Genomic DNA, 14,085 nt, shown 5'->3' on the forward strand with positions numbered 1-14,085 from the left:
CCGCTTTCACTTTGCGTGTATTTTTTTTTTTTTTTTTATTTAAATATATTTTTTTTTAGAGCATCCGCGAATTTTTGCTTGCATGTGTGCATGTGTCTATCAGGTAAAGCACCACAGAAATTACACGAACGCTCACGGTAAAAAGGTTTGCAAACAACTTTGCGAAACTTCGCGAATACTTTCGTTTTTTTTAAAATTGAAAATTGTGTAACTTTAAATCATGCGTTGTGTGGAGAGGGGCACAGGGCGGGGCGTACGTTGTGCGGTGTATATACATGCGCGCTGAGTGCATAGGTATGTATACTATTCGTGCCACACGTGTGCTGCGTACTGTGCATATTTACATAAAATACTAAGCTCGAGTAGGTAATACTTTGCGTATGCAAGTAATACTGCGCATGTGCTCAGAGCTGTGGCACGACACACAGGCATCCGCACATGTTGGTATACTGCCCACGAACATGGCCGCGTGAGGGCATACGCACGAAGGATCATACGTTTGCGGGGGGAACGTGCAAGAGCACTTCCGTGATGTCATACATAGCAAGATAGCACGTATATGCGAACACACTAGCGAACATAAACACATATGCTCGCGTGAGAAAACTCACATGACTGTTGAACGTACGATTGTGTAAGTTCTATTTAAAGTAATACGGGCTAAACAAAATGGTAAAGAAACGCTACTTTGTGTTAACACACTAAGTTTTACAAAAGTGAGAAGCGTTTTAAAACATTAATACAATTTGACAAAACATTTACAAGCTTAAAAAATAACATGGAAAAAAATGTATTTTTAGAATGAACATCTTAAAATGTTTATCTGCAGAAATGCTGCATATGTGTTTTACTTGGTTTTATCCTGCTTCGATTTTTTTTTGTTTCACTTTATTTGGCGTCGCGTTATTTTACTTTTTTTTCTTTTATGTGTATCATTTATTTTCTGGCGTTTCTAGCTTTTCTGATGCGTGTGACAATTTTCACATCTCTTACTTGCACTTGCCTAATTTAGTTATATCGATTTTTATTCTATTTTTCGTGAACACTTTTGAAAAATAAAAATAGATCAGCTTTTCTTTTTTACACCTATGATTGCGTCGTTCGGTTCAATTTTTTTCATCATGTGTTTGATTATTTGTTCGCTTCTTTGTTTGTTTTTTTAACGGCACACGAACCGCTTTAAAACACGTTCCGGATTTACACCTTGCTCTTATCTATACTGTTTTTACAAAGACATACCATACCACTTCCGAGCTGTATTTTTTTTTTTTCTGGTGCCAGAAATTTATATATAAATGAATGCACTGAACATACATGTGCACTTCACTTGCCATCCCTCGGGATGCAATAAAAGTTTACACCATTTTATACATCCCTTTTTGTGAAAAAAAAGAAAAAACTGAATGCATGCACACATCCCCGACTGTTCGCAATTTCCAGCAAATAAGAAGAAAATTCGACTCAAACAGAGTTGCGCGTTTGCAATTGCGCTTAGAATTGTATTTGTTTTGGCTTTTGTTTTCGTTTCCTTTATCGTTCCTTATCACTGCCCTTTTCGTTGCTGCTTTCGTTACTCGTTTCGTTGCCTTGTCGCTTCCCTTTTATCCCCCTCCGCGCCCCGCTTGCTCCCCCCATCTTTCCACCGCAACCTTTCACATGAAGCCCAAGCGTCATTACACTCAGTAGAACATCCCTCTAGGGAACGTAACGATAGGGGGCGTGATACACTCCAAATGTTGTCACACTTTTGCGCATTTTTCTGCGGTCCCCTGTGAGGAAGAGCTGAAACTGTGCACATGCGCTTAAATGAACATACGCTTAAATGCACGTATGCTCAAATGCACATATGCTCAAATATACATACGCTCAAATGCACATAATGGGTGACGGGGTACGCACTTGTATATATTTCCATCCCGCAAATGGGTTAAAAAAAGGATTAGTCGGAATGTGACAATTTTTTCGATGGTACGTTTCGTTAGTTATCCCCCATTTTGCGCATACGCAATGCGGATAGTGTTGCATAAACGGCACAGCAACGTAGCGACGCAACGAGTACACACTTTCGCATCCAACCCGCACAACCTTTAAACGCAACACGGTGTAAAGTCACAGAGTGCACGGTGCCCGTTGCATGCTGCGGCGTGTGAATTTCCCAATACGGCATTGCCTTAAACTGCAAATTCACGAAACGCCTACGTTGCATATTAACTCAAAAGGACACCACTCAAATGAGCATCAAACGTTTTGTGAAAGTTAAAAAAAAAAAAAATGCAAAAACGAAATCGAAAAGGTGCTAAAGTAGCAAGCCAAACGAAGCAACGAGAAATAAATGAAAAAGAATGCGCCTCATGCGGCAAAAATATATAAAATGTGCAAATGTACCCATTTGTTTTGTCTACGAAGGGGCCTTCCACTGACTGCTTCTGGATGACCTTTTAAAATTTTTATTTTCACCAGCATACTCAATCGTTTGATGTCTTTTACGATCTTTGGGAAACGATTCGGGCGGTGCCAGCGTACCCGATTCGTAAATTTTTTTTACTTGTCTTCTCCAGGGGGTTAAATCGATCTACGTGTATATGGCCGAGTGGGAAAAGGAAAAAAAAAAATGTGCACCTATATACGTGGTACAGGTCGAAGTGTATTTCCTTCGCGTAACGCACACAACTGTACGGTGTATGGGTTGTAAAGTGAATATATATTTTTTTCAAAAAAATGAAGTATTCCCGTTGGGCGTTAATTTTTTTTTTTTTTTTTTTTTTTTTTTTTTGCGCGTTGTGCCATTTATTGGGTGGCCCCTGCACAAACAGTTCATTCTTTTAAAAAAAGAAGAAAAAAAGTTACCTTCGGAAAGGTCTGTTCCGGCACATTGTTCGGTTTGAACGTTTCCGACGAAATGCCCGAATGCATAAACGGTTTGGTCACATCAGGGGCAAGTTGAACAAGGTTTTCGTCAATCCTTAGGTCAGGGTTTAAATTCATTTTATAATCAGCCAGCAAATTGGTCAGAGGTAATCTCCAAGAATATCTACATTCCCCCATGTGCCACAGTTGCGACCGTGTAGGTGTAATTTTTACATCGCTACGAACACCATAAATGACATTTTTTTTTGTTATATACGGATTTCTGCCTATATTTTTACATGACTGAATCATTTTCACACTATCAGGTACTTCATGCTCTAACGTTATGATTGCCTTTTTATATCTGGGTCCATTTCGATAATAATTGAAACGATAGTCTGTTAAATTTCTTCTCCTCTCTGGCACCTTAATTAATGTGTTGACTTTTATAACCTTGGCATTATATATTTTTCGCAAGTATTCTCTAATTTCAAATTTGGTTAAATTTATTGGCACCCTCAGTGCCAGTCTGTTCTTTTCTAGGAAGCTCCCTGACTTGTGTATGCTAAAGTTTTGCCACGGGAAGAACACATTTCTTGGGGTCTTTGGGGGGGTATACCTCACGAAGGTTAGAAACATTATCAGCAGGGGTGTAGGCGTTGCGCTTGTTCTTCTAGTCTGGCGAATGCGCCGTCATATTATGCGTGTATGTGCATAGGTACGTACGTTAGTATGTGACCTTTTGCGCATGATGCATGTGAGCTTCTTCAGCGGGTGAGGATAATCATAAACGGGGGGAGTTTCCTCTTTCCCCCTCCAATCGGAAAAGTAATAACTCCTACGTTTGCTCTCTTATCCTTTCATGTATGTGTAATAAGCTTCTTCTTATTCATCAACATGAGAGATGTTTGTGTTCTATGTGCTGACGCCACGTGGTGCTATCGGCGCAGCGCCATTTATGTATTGTGTGTCGAAAATGTAAAAAAAATTAAAACATTTTTTTATATAAGTATATATCGCTATTCCGCACCGTTTAGAGAATCCCTTGTTGGTGTCACCTTAGCTTTCACAGCCCAATTTGCAATCCCCGTGAGGCGCAGAAAAAAAAAAAAAAATGGTAAATTGTAAAGTGAGAACCGCGGAGCGGAAATTTGAAGCGGTTGAAGATGTGGATGTGAGTGAATCGCCTTTGCACCACTTAAAATGTTTTACCAAAAAGTTGACATTCATTCGGAGGAGAAGTACGCTCAAGCATGAGTGTATTTACGTGCAAATGTGTATGGCCCACCAGGCCGAAGGGAACATAGTAACAGGTAAACGTCCAGGTGAACATAACTACGCGAGGATGATAATCGGTCTTACGTAGTAAGCGGTGAATACTTTGTACGGACCCTTCCGTGTGTTTTGCGCTTGCCCCAAACTGGTACAATGACGACTTGCCACACGTTAAGACCGAAAAATGAACTGACGTTGTGCTGTTCGAAATTTTGTTTCCACATGGCCTATGAGGGATCATCATTTTGCTTGAACATATTGCTGTTATGTGTTAACAGCATAACTGCATTTTAAGGGTTTTTTTTTTCTTTTTTTCCGAATTGACCTGCGCAGTTATGTAGATGATATGTTTTGCCTTTCCCGTTCTTCTACAGTTTTCTCCAAGTAGAAGTGTGAAGCAACAAATGGGCGCTTCCAAAGTGGTGTATTACGGGATGGTGAACTGTCTTTAAGTGGAGCGGTCACCCCAGCCTAGTAGAGGCCATTTTAGGGGGGTATCCTTTCAATCATTAGCACTGGAATGAAAAAGAAGCACATGTGTACACATATGCTTACTTTCCCCTATGTATCCACATTTATGTGTGTGTGGGTGCACCCTGCCTCTCACTGTAACAATAGCTTGACATTGCCGCAACAGTTAACATGGATATTCCCCCGAGTGAATACGTCATGACGTGTACATATCCACCTACACGAAATGATAAGCACTGTGCAACCGCCAACTCCGTATGCACACGGAAACGGGTGCAAAAGGCACAAAATTTTACCGCATACTTTAATGGCCAAAAATAAGGAAAAACTTTTGCAAATTCGGGCAGCACCAAAAGTATCCTTTTCTGTTCCTTTTCCACAATTTGATCAATTCGGACTTGTGCACACAAGTGGAGCTATTTTTTGCGGAATTGTGTAGAAGGTGAAATGTACATTTGGCGCTGAATGGGGGAAAAAAAAAAAAAAAAAAAAAAATCGATGCGAAGCGAACAGGAACGAAAAGATGCAAAACGAAACGATGCTAAGCGACGAAATGCGACGCGAAAGATAGCGAAGCAAAAAACCTTTTTATTCGCACTTATACACAATGTGACCACTTGCAGTGCAACGCTATTTTTTTTTTTTTTTTTGCAAATTCGGTCGTTCTTTTTCTGCTCTGTAACAAGTTCGCTTTAAACGAACAGAAACAGAAATACAACTTTTCTTCTCCAACAGAAATAACATCCAAATTTTTCTTTAACGATAATTTGCCATAAAGGCAAGGTGAATTTCCATTCCGTCCACCTCCCCTACTTTCTGTAACTCCAATTTTTATAATTTTATAAGCGTTTAAACGTGGAAAAAGTTGCCCTCATTATTTTACACCCTTCTTTTTTTTATCACCACATGGAACAACTTTACTGCTTTTTGCAGTAGATACAAAACCGTGTGCCCCAGTGTAGCCTGTTTGATTCGTCCCCACTGGCAGCTCCAAACACTGGCACTGTTCAAACGTTTACCAGAAATTGCCCATCCTCCTCGGGATTGAATTCTTTCGTCATAAATTTTGTCCCCCGTAAGCTGAACATCCCCTCAACGATGTTGCAGGAAGGAATCATTTTCAGGGGGAAAGGCAAACCGTAGTTTCTTTAAATCCAGCTGTGTGAGAAGTAAACAGGTAGTATTTTAAAAAAAGAAAAAAATCATGAACATGCAATGTAATAATATCAGTCCAGCATGCGAAATTTCGAGTGTAAAGGACTTTTTGCGAAACATATGCCTAGACAAAGAAGATAAAATTGTACAAAACCTGGAACTGAGAAATGTAAGAACCGTGTATGATTTTTTACGCCATGTTTCGTACCTTACGGTCACGAGTTGCACTGGTATGAGCAATGAAGAAAATGTGGACATAAGTAGCCAATCGGATGTGAAATTTGCAAACGCGCATGAAAATATTTTCCAGAATGGGGTCAGCGTAAATGGCAAATTGGCTCAGCATAATGGGGATGCGGGCAACCTGGGAGAGGCGGAGCTGTGTAATGGTCACGCCAATGTGAGTACGGAAAAAGGCGACAGATGTAATGGGGTGCAGAGGAATGGTCAGCAAGGGGGGGAGGCGATGTTCCCCAACGGAGTGAACTGCAACGGAGTAGAAAGCAACGGAATGGGCAACCCCACTATGAACAACGAAGCGACCTATGCGTGCAAAGAAATCGCGGCCATGCAGGACTACTACGAGCAGGCAAAAGAGAAGCGAAGCGACGCAGAGAAAAAGGGGGAGTACATCTACTTTGACATGTACATAAAGTCAGAAGTGATTAAAACCTTCCCAACAACAGACAGGGATAAGGAAAGGTTAATAAATTATATCTACAAAGTGATGGACGTAAATGACCTGCTGATGATGTGTATTCATTTCGGTCTCCCCCATTTGTGGCCAAAATTTGAACAGAGCAAAATTCGAAATGTAGATTTGTTCAAGCGCATAATTATAGAGGGGAGGAAGTTCGAAAGGGTAAAGAACGAAATGGGAATCTCCTTCTCTGAATTTGTACAAATTCTCAACTTTGCCTTAAGTGTAAAAAAGAAGAGAATTTTCTGTAACAATATTTTTAGCCAATTCGATCCATGTGATTGTAAAAGTAAAAAAAAACACACCAAAACGATATGCGACAAAATACATCAGTTTATCGAGTTTGATAATTGGACATTTAAGAACATCATTGATAATCCTTTTTTCCAAAGATTACGAAATTTATCTCAGTTAGGTGTTTGCCAATTTGTGTACCCTGGAGCTACACACACCAGATTTGAGCATAGCTTAGGAGTTGGCTATTTGTCTGCAAAATATTTCGCCCACTTGTGCAATCGCTATAATTTATCTCCATACTGTGGGGAATTAAATAAAATGCTTCGATGTGTACAGATAGCTGGTCTGTGTCACGACTTGGGACATGGTCCATTCAGTCATACCTTTGAAAGCTTCTTTATGAATTATAAAAAAGAAGACACAGATCATAAATGGAACCATGCATCTATGTCTCTCAAAATTGTCGAACACATTATAGAAAATTTGATAGACCAGGATGATGTGCTAGATTCCACGGATATCAAAATTATAAAAAAGTTAATAATGGGTAGGGAACATCACAAATCGCTTTGTGGGGTAGATCCAGTAGATTCTTTGATAGAAGCTTCCTACGACATTATATGTAATAATAGGAATGGATTGGATGCAGACAAATTTGATTATCTGCAAAGAGATGCAACTATTGCCCCCCCAAATGGGACACTTCCATCCCTAAATTGTAACCGAATCATTAGCCAAAGTTCCGTTATTAATGGCCATATAGCATACAACGTTAAAGAAATTCATCCCGTTTGGACTGTTTATATGAACAGATTTTCTCTATTCAAGCAGGTGTATACTCATAGGAAGGTCCGAGTTATGGAGCTGATGCTGTGTGATGGCTTTCGACTTGCAGATGATATTTTCAAGTGGTCAGAATCTTTACAGGACTTGGATGCTTTTCTTGATCTAACTGATTCGTCCATAATTTACGATATCAAAAACAGAGCGAAAAAACACCAGTACGACGAAAAGGTGCAGAAATCGCTAAACCTAATTAACTCCGTTATACATGATAGGAACTCCAACCATGCCTACAAATACATTTCAGAAATTAATCTTTCAGAACCGCAGCTCATTAAGTACTTGAAGGATGTAGCAAATGAGGACAGGATAGCTAGATATGCACATGGACTTAGTCCGGATGATATTATCATAGACTGGAACTATTTGAACTACGGAATGGGTGCAAATGACCCGTTAGATTCGGTTTATTTCTACAGCTCGGATAATGAGGATGAGGCTTTCATAGCGCACAAGGAATATAGGGGCACGCACCCGAGGTACTTCGAAGAGTGCAACGTCAGGTTATACTGTAAAAATAAAATGGTGGCTCATTTGGCGAAGGACGCGCATAACAAGTTCATGTCGGATGTCTTCTCGGAATCCTCCCCTTTTTACAAGAAGAAAATAGTCAAATGAGGGGGAGGGATGCGTAGAGCAGTGAAACCAGGTCATGTAGCATGAGCCAGAGAGGAATAAAAAAAGCCCATGTTCAGCTTAAAGAAGTTGTGAAAATTCAGATATGCCCATAAATACATCAAATTAAAGCCTGCACAACGTGGCAACTTTGTACGTATCCGTTTGGTTTACACTACGTACCGCTCTTTTTTAACACATCAGGGTGCACATGGGTGTGCCACCTTGACCATTTTATCTACCCCTCCACCGTCCTACTCTTATATAATAATTAATTACGTTTTCCCCTTTTGTGATAAAAAGGGACAGACAAGAAGCCAAGCGCGTTATGGTCCCGCCAGCTTGAGCTACGACGTTTGTGTAGTATACCACAGTGTGACGTTGTCGCCACGGGCTCATTTTATCGTGATTATTTTTCATGCTTTTCGCATGCGTTGGTTCGGCGCGCCGTTCGTATAACATATCTGTTTAAATATATGCATACACATATACGTACATGTATATGTATATATGTACGAGTGCCCGTGTGTTGTGTGCAATACTGCATACAAGTGCGGAAAACACTTAGTGCTTACCGAATGGGGGAGAAATTCGCTTTCGCGTTTTTTTTAGTCCCCTGCCCAAATCAGAAAAGAGAACATGCCTTTTTTTGCGCATTGCGCATTCGTGTACGCATACATGCTTGTATGTATATATTCGTGCTAATTCGCTTGTTTGATTATTTTTTTTGTAAACTGTTTGATGCATTCTGCACAATGTAGAAACTCACCATAGTGTTTCATTATCTAATTTTTTTTTTTCCTTTTCATTCACATTAAGAAATATTTCTCCCGTCTGCATTTCAGGGGAGCAGAGTATGCGTTATCGATGGAAGCGTTTGCCTCATTGATGAGGAGCGTTCTCGCGAATTTTCGCCTTTTTTCTTTTTTCCGTTCTCCGCTTTTTTTTTCCCCCCTTTTTAATTCATGTAGCTATTATGATTTCCCCTCGCGGTGGAAAATTAGTGTAAAAAAATGTAACACAAAGCGGCCCACACCATTTCCACCTCACCATTTGACAATTGAAGTAGAGGAAGGGATTAAAACAACACGCGTTAGTTTCATTTCCGCTTAAGATGTTGCCCACGCGCATGCTAACATTTTTCCCTTTGGGGCTTTTTGTGATTTGCCGTTCCATGCTCATAGTGTAGTGTGTACTCTTGGAATTGAAACTTTGGAAGAACACGCGCAAATGGAGAAAACGAGCTGCGCCTTTTAAATTAATATTTGGAACATACGAAATGTGACATTAAATTTTATGTGCGGGTCATGTAGTGACGCAAACGCTCGCGCAGAAACATTGTGAACTTAACCCTTTTGTGTACAATTTCGTACGCGCTGTTTTTTCTGTGAAAAAAAAAATAAAAAGGGTTTAAGGAGATTCCCCCCACCCTCTGTTCTGTTAAGGTTAATTCTCTTGAGAGCTGCTCATGTGTATGCAACAAAAGCGGATAAAGTTACACAAAAGAAGAAAAAAAAAAATTATGAACATGCAATATAAAAAAAAAAAAAAAAAGAAAAATAACTAAAATGTGATGAAAAAAAAAAAAAAAAAAAAAAGTTCAGTCAGCTATATTATGTGTGTGCGGGCACATGATAGGGTTATATTTGCGCTTTAAATTTTTGAACCACAGGAATTTAACCATAGATCAAATCTTTCCTTGCTCTGTTGTAGAATTTTCAACAGTCAAGAAAAGTGAAAAAAAGTACATATATGCATATATATATATTTAAAATCGCTGATTATTCCTTCCTTTTCTGTTTTTTCTGATTTTTTTTTTTTTTTCTTTGCTTTCTTTTGAACTTATTTGTGTACAAGGAAGAGTACCCAATCAACAGTTTCTTATCTCATTTTTGGAAAAAGTTAACAACTGTATTTTGGTCTCTTTCTTCATTCGAACAAAAAAAACATTTTTTTTTTTTTTTTTTGTTCAAATTAGAACCTTATAAAACTTATAACTTAAGAAAAAAAAAAGAAAGAAACAGTTATATATTGATTCCACATTCAAAACGTTCAATGGTACACCGATAATTTTTAAATTTCCAACGTCAGAACTCGGCAATTGTGTTGGTAACTATAAATTGCCGTTAACTTCGTTCTGTAAGGAGGCAAAGTAAAGCCAGATAAGCCACGAAAAGAAAAAAAACAAAAAAAAAAAAAAACGAAAAAACCGAAAAAAAACAAGAAAAGCAAAAAAGGCAACAAGAAGAACAAAAAGAACAAAGTAAAAAATTTTCTAGCTGAATTTTTTTTTTTTTCTGACTTGTTCATGTGATATACACGCAGTTGTTTATTTCTAAAATGAAAATTAAGCAAGAAAGATAGGCTTTTTTTTTTTTTTTTTTTTTTTTTCCAGTTATGAACAACAGCTTTAAAAAACCACTACACATATAACGCATTAACCATTTTGTACTTGCCTCTTTTTTTTTTGTGTTGTTTAAGGTACATATTTTGATATACGCGTTTGTGCCCATATATATATAGCTTGCTTTTCTTTTTAATGTCACTATTTTGAAGCTATACACAAATCGAGTTCATTAAAAAATACAATTTTCGCCTTCTTTTTGACCTTACACATTTTACGCCTTCGATTCGCTCGCCCATTTGTTCACCGCTTTTATCTTCCGTTATTTCCTCCAATTTGTTCTTCCCTTTGTTCTTCCCCTTTTCTTTTCTTTTTTTTTTTTGTCACTTGCAAAGGTTTGAATTTTCACACTTAAGAAAAATGCTTCAAACCAACCGTGTGCGTGAAATTTCCCCTTTTTTAATTTTTAACCAACAATTCAGATTGCGCTCTTGCATGTAAAATTTTGCCCTATAAAGTGTATAACCTTATGAAGTTTCTACGTTCACCATGCAAGTATAACCCTCCAGTGTGACTTGTCAATAAAACTTCGTGTAAACACTTTTCAACGCGTTTGCCTCGATATATACGCACACCTGTATGAGCCCACATATATATATGCCCTTACATACCCTTATAAGCCTATTTATGCAACGTACACACCGACACGTACCATAATTGTGCGCCCTTGCAAAAGAACGCGCACGCCATTTTGGAGAAAACATACTCTCAAAGCCACTTCAAACAGTTTGGAGCAAGTAACAAAGTAAAAATAAATAAAACGAAGAATCATGAATATCGTCAGTGTGTGTTAAATTCCTGTGTGTGAACCATATCAAGATGTCAGAATTACATAACTGAATTAGTTTGAGAGATGTAGACTTGTGCGTCGTGTTGCAGTGCATTATAGCGCTTTCGCGTTAGCGCTCTCTCCATGTTGATGTACTAGCCCCCCCTTTTCTCTTTCCATGCCGATCGTCGCGTTATCCTTCCCATGCTTATCAGTTCTCCTTTGCATCTTGTTCTCTACTACACCGCGTCGATTAACGCATAGATGGAAAACGTACCTACTTGTTGTTTTGTTACCTGATTGTGCTTAAATATTTACTGCATCACGTTTGTGCATATCTATGCTTGAGTGTACATCACATGGCAATGTTCGTCCCCTCGTGCACCCATATATACACATCACGATAGGACCACCGACTTCTATCTTCACGGTGTCCTATCTGACACCCCTTTTAAGATAGCCACACCCACCACCTGTTTTTTTTTTTTTTTTCACAATTTTGTTTCGTACCAATTCAGGTTCATCACGCATTATCATTATATGGCAAACCACGGTGCGTATAAAAATAAAAAAAAAAATTGCCAAAATATATATCCGTGCTGAAGATAGCCCCAAACCACAGTAAAAAAGTGTCCAGTATATCACACAACATGGAGAAGAGATACCATCAGCTATTTAAAGGAAAACGGATAGACTTCCCTCTGGCGACTGGTGCAGCCTCTCATGTGTCCCTAACGTATGATGAAAAGAAGAACCCATATTTGCTATGCTGGACGTATATGTATCAGGAGAACCCCGAATTTACAGTCCCCCTGAAAGGGTGCAGAATAATCAACAACATAACGGAGATAGGACCATGTATTCATATAATCACGGCAAATGAGGAATATCAATTTCAGTGCCGAAGTAAGGAGGAGTTTAGTGAAATGAGTCAATTCTTTAACATGCTTGGTTTCCCGATCTTGGGGTTTAAAAATGTATATGTCTTGAATAAAAAAATAGGAAAGGGAAGTTTTTCCACAGCATATATTGGTACCAACATCTTGTATGGAAATAGAGTAGTGGTGAAAGAAGTGGACAAATCGAAAGTGAAAGAATCAAATGTGTATACCGAAATTGAGGTTCTCCGAAAGGTCATGCATAAGTATATAATAAAGTTAATATCGGCATACGAGCAGGAAGGGTTCGTCTACCTAGTGTTGGAATATTTAAAAGGAGGGGAACTCTTTGAATACCTTAATAACAATGGTCCGTACACAGAACAGGTGGCCAGAAAAGCTATTAAACGAATTTTAATAGCCTTGGAGGCTTTACACTCGAACGGAGTAGTACATAGGGACTTAAAAATGGAAAACTTAATGCTGGAAAATGTGAATGATCCTAGTTCATTAAAAATTATCGACTTTGGATTAGCCTCTTTTTTGAATAGTCCCTCTATGAATATGAGGTGTGGTTCCCCCGGATACGTCGCACCCGAAATATTGAAGTACGCCTCGTATGGCACAAAAGTGGATATCTTCAGCTTAGGGGTTATTCTGTTCAACATACTGTGTGGGTACCCCCCCTTCAGAGGAAATAACGTGAAGGAAATTTTTAAAAAAAACATGAGGTGTCACATCAGCTTTAACACAAAGCATTGGTTAACCAAGTCTGAAAATGTGAAAGAAATTATTCTCTGGATGTGCAGTAAGAATCCAGACGATAGATGTACAGCCATCCAAGCGTTAGGACACCCCTGGTTTCTCCCCAAAATTACGGACATGCATATGAATGCAAATATAAACGAACTGAAGAATAAAGAGAATCTGATCCAAAAATTGACAGAACAAGAAATGCGCAAGAAATGTAAACACTATAACATTGTTGAAAATGGGGACAAGAACAAAGCAGAGTCCGACGCTAGAAAAAACAGCAAAAATAATTTTAATGATTATAAAAACTATTTCGATACCATGCTCAAAATTGATGATAAATATTCTGAAAACTTGATAAAGGATAAGAGCAGCATTGATTCGATAACGCTAAATAGGAAGGACTACGATGCGTATATGACCAACTCGAATGAGTATGAAACGGTGGTTCTGCACGGAGGGTGCCCCGCCCCCAACCGCTCCTCCTCCCTGATGTCGTGCAACCATTTTAAGAAGAAGAGCAACGAGTTGATTTGAGCGCACATCGGTGTGAAGCGATATGAAGCGGCCCGTATTGAGGCAGTTGCGGGTGCTTCCGGCGTGTGTTTATCAGGTGTTTATAGCAGATGGGTTCTAGCGGGAGCTTCTTTGCGTCCCTTTTTCAGACCCGACTTGGTCCGCACGCACGTTCGTTTACGCATCGTGCGCGTATTGCACGTGTGTTTGTCCATCCATTTATCTGTCCATTTGTTTGTCCATTTGTTTGTCTATTTGTTTGTCCATTTGTCTGTCCATTTGTCTGTCCATTTGTTTGTCCATTTGTCTATCTATTTGTCTATCTATTTGTCAACCCATTTGTCCACCCATTTGTCCACCCATTTGTGTTCACATGCCCATTTTTATTTGCGTTTTCATTTCTCCTTCATTTGTTTCGTCCCCCGTTTGCGCCCGTGCGCGTGTTTTTTCGTCCGATTTCGCAACCGCGATCAGGTTCTTGGGGCGCAAAAGTCGCAGCGAAGGTGAGAACGGAGAGAAGAAGGGAAAGCAAAATAGTGAACACGAAAATGAGAGAAAGAAAGACAAATGGCGATCCCCTCGTATGAGCGCATTTTCACAATGTCGTAGTGGAACACGCGGC

At 39.1% G+C, this 14,085-nt stretch overlaps 3 protein-coding genes across 3 annotated transcripts; 2 read left to right on the top strand and 1 right to left on the bottom strand.

Annotated features, from left to right (window-relative positions):
- Positions 1 to 2,398: 2,398 nt before the first annotated feature.
- On the bottom strand, positions 2,399 to 3,715 carry PCOAH_00052760 (Uncharacterized protein; the record flags this gene model as incomplete). Its single annotated transcript, XM_020062056.1, has 2 exons — positions 2,399 to 2,572; positions 2,848 to 3,715. 2 exons carry the CDS (start codon positions 3,484 to 3,486, stop codon positions 2,399 to 2,401), a joined length of 813 nt encoding a protein of 270 aa, XP_019917758.1.
- A 2,082-nt stretch (positions 3,716 to 5,797) lies between these two features.
- Positions 5,798 to 8,146, top strand: PCOAH_00052770 (Uncharacterized protein; the record flags this gene model as incomplete). The annotated part of the gene is made up of 1 exon (XM_020062057.1): positions 5,798 to 8,146. The coding sequence occupies one exon, from the start codon at positions 5,798 to 5,800 to the stop codon at positions 8,144 to 8,146; it is 2,349 nt and encodes a 782-aa protein (XP_019917877.1).
- A 3,820-nt stretch (positions 8,147 to 11,966) lies between these two features.
- On the top strand, positions 11,967 to 13,484 carry PCOAH_00052780 (Serine/threonine protein; the record flags this gene model as incomplete). The annotated part of the gene is made up of 1 exon (XM_020062058.1): positions 11,967 to 13,484. The coding sequence occupies one exon, from the start codon at positions 11,967 to 11,969 to the stop codon at positions 13,482 to 13,484; it is 1,518 nt and encodes a 505-aa protein (XP_019917702.1).
- Positions 13,485 to 14,085: the final 601 nt, after the last annotated feature.

The sequence above is a fragment of the Plasmodium coatneyi genome, chromosome 14 (genome assembly GCF_001680005.1).
Source record: "Plasmodium coatneyi strain Hackeri chromosome 14, complete sequence".
In the NCBI taxonomy this organism is placed as follows: Eukaryota; Apicomplexa; class Aconoidasida; order Haemosporida; family Plasmodiidae; genus Plasmodium; species Plasmodium coatneyi.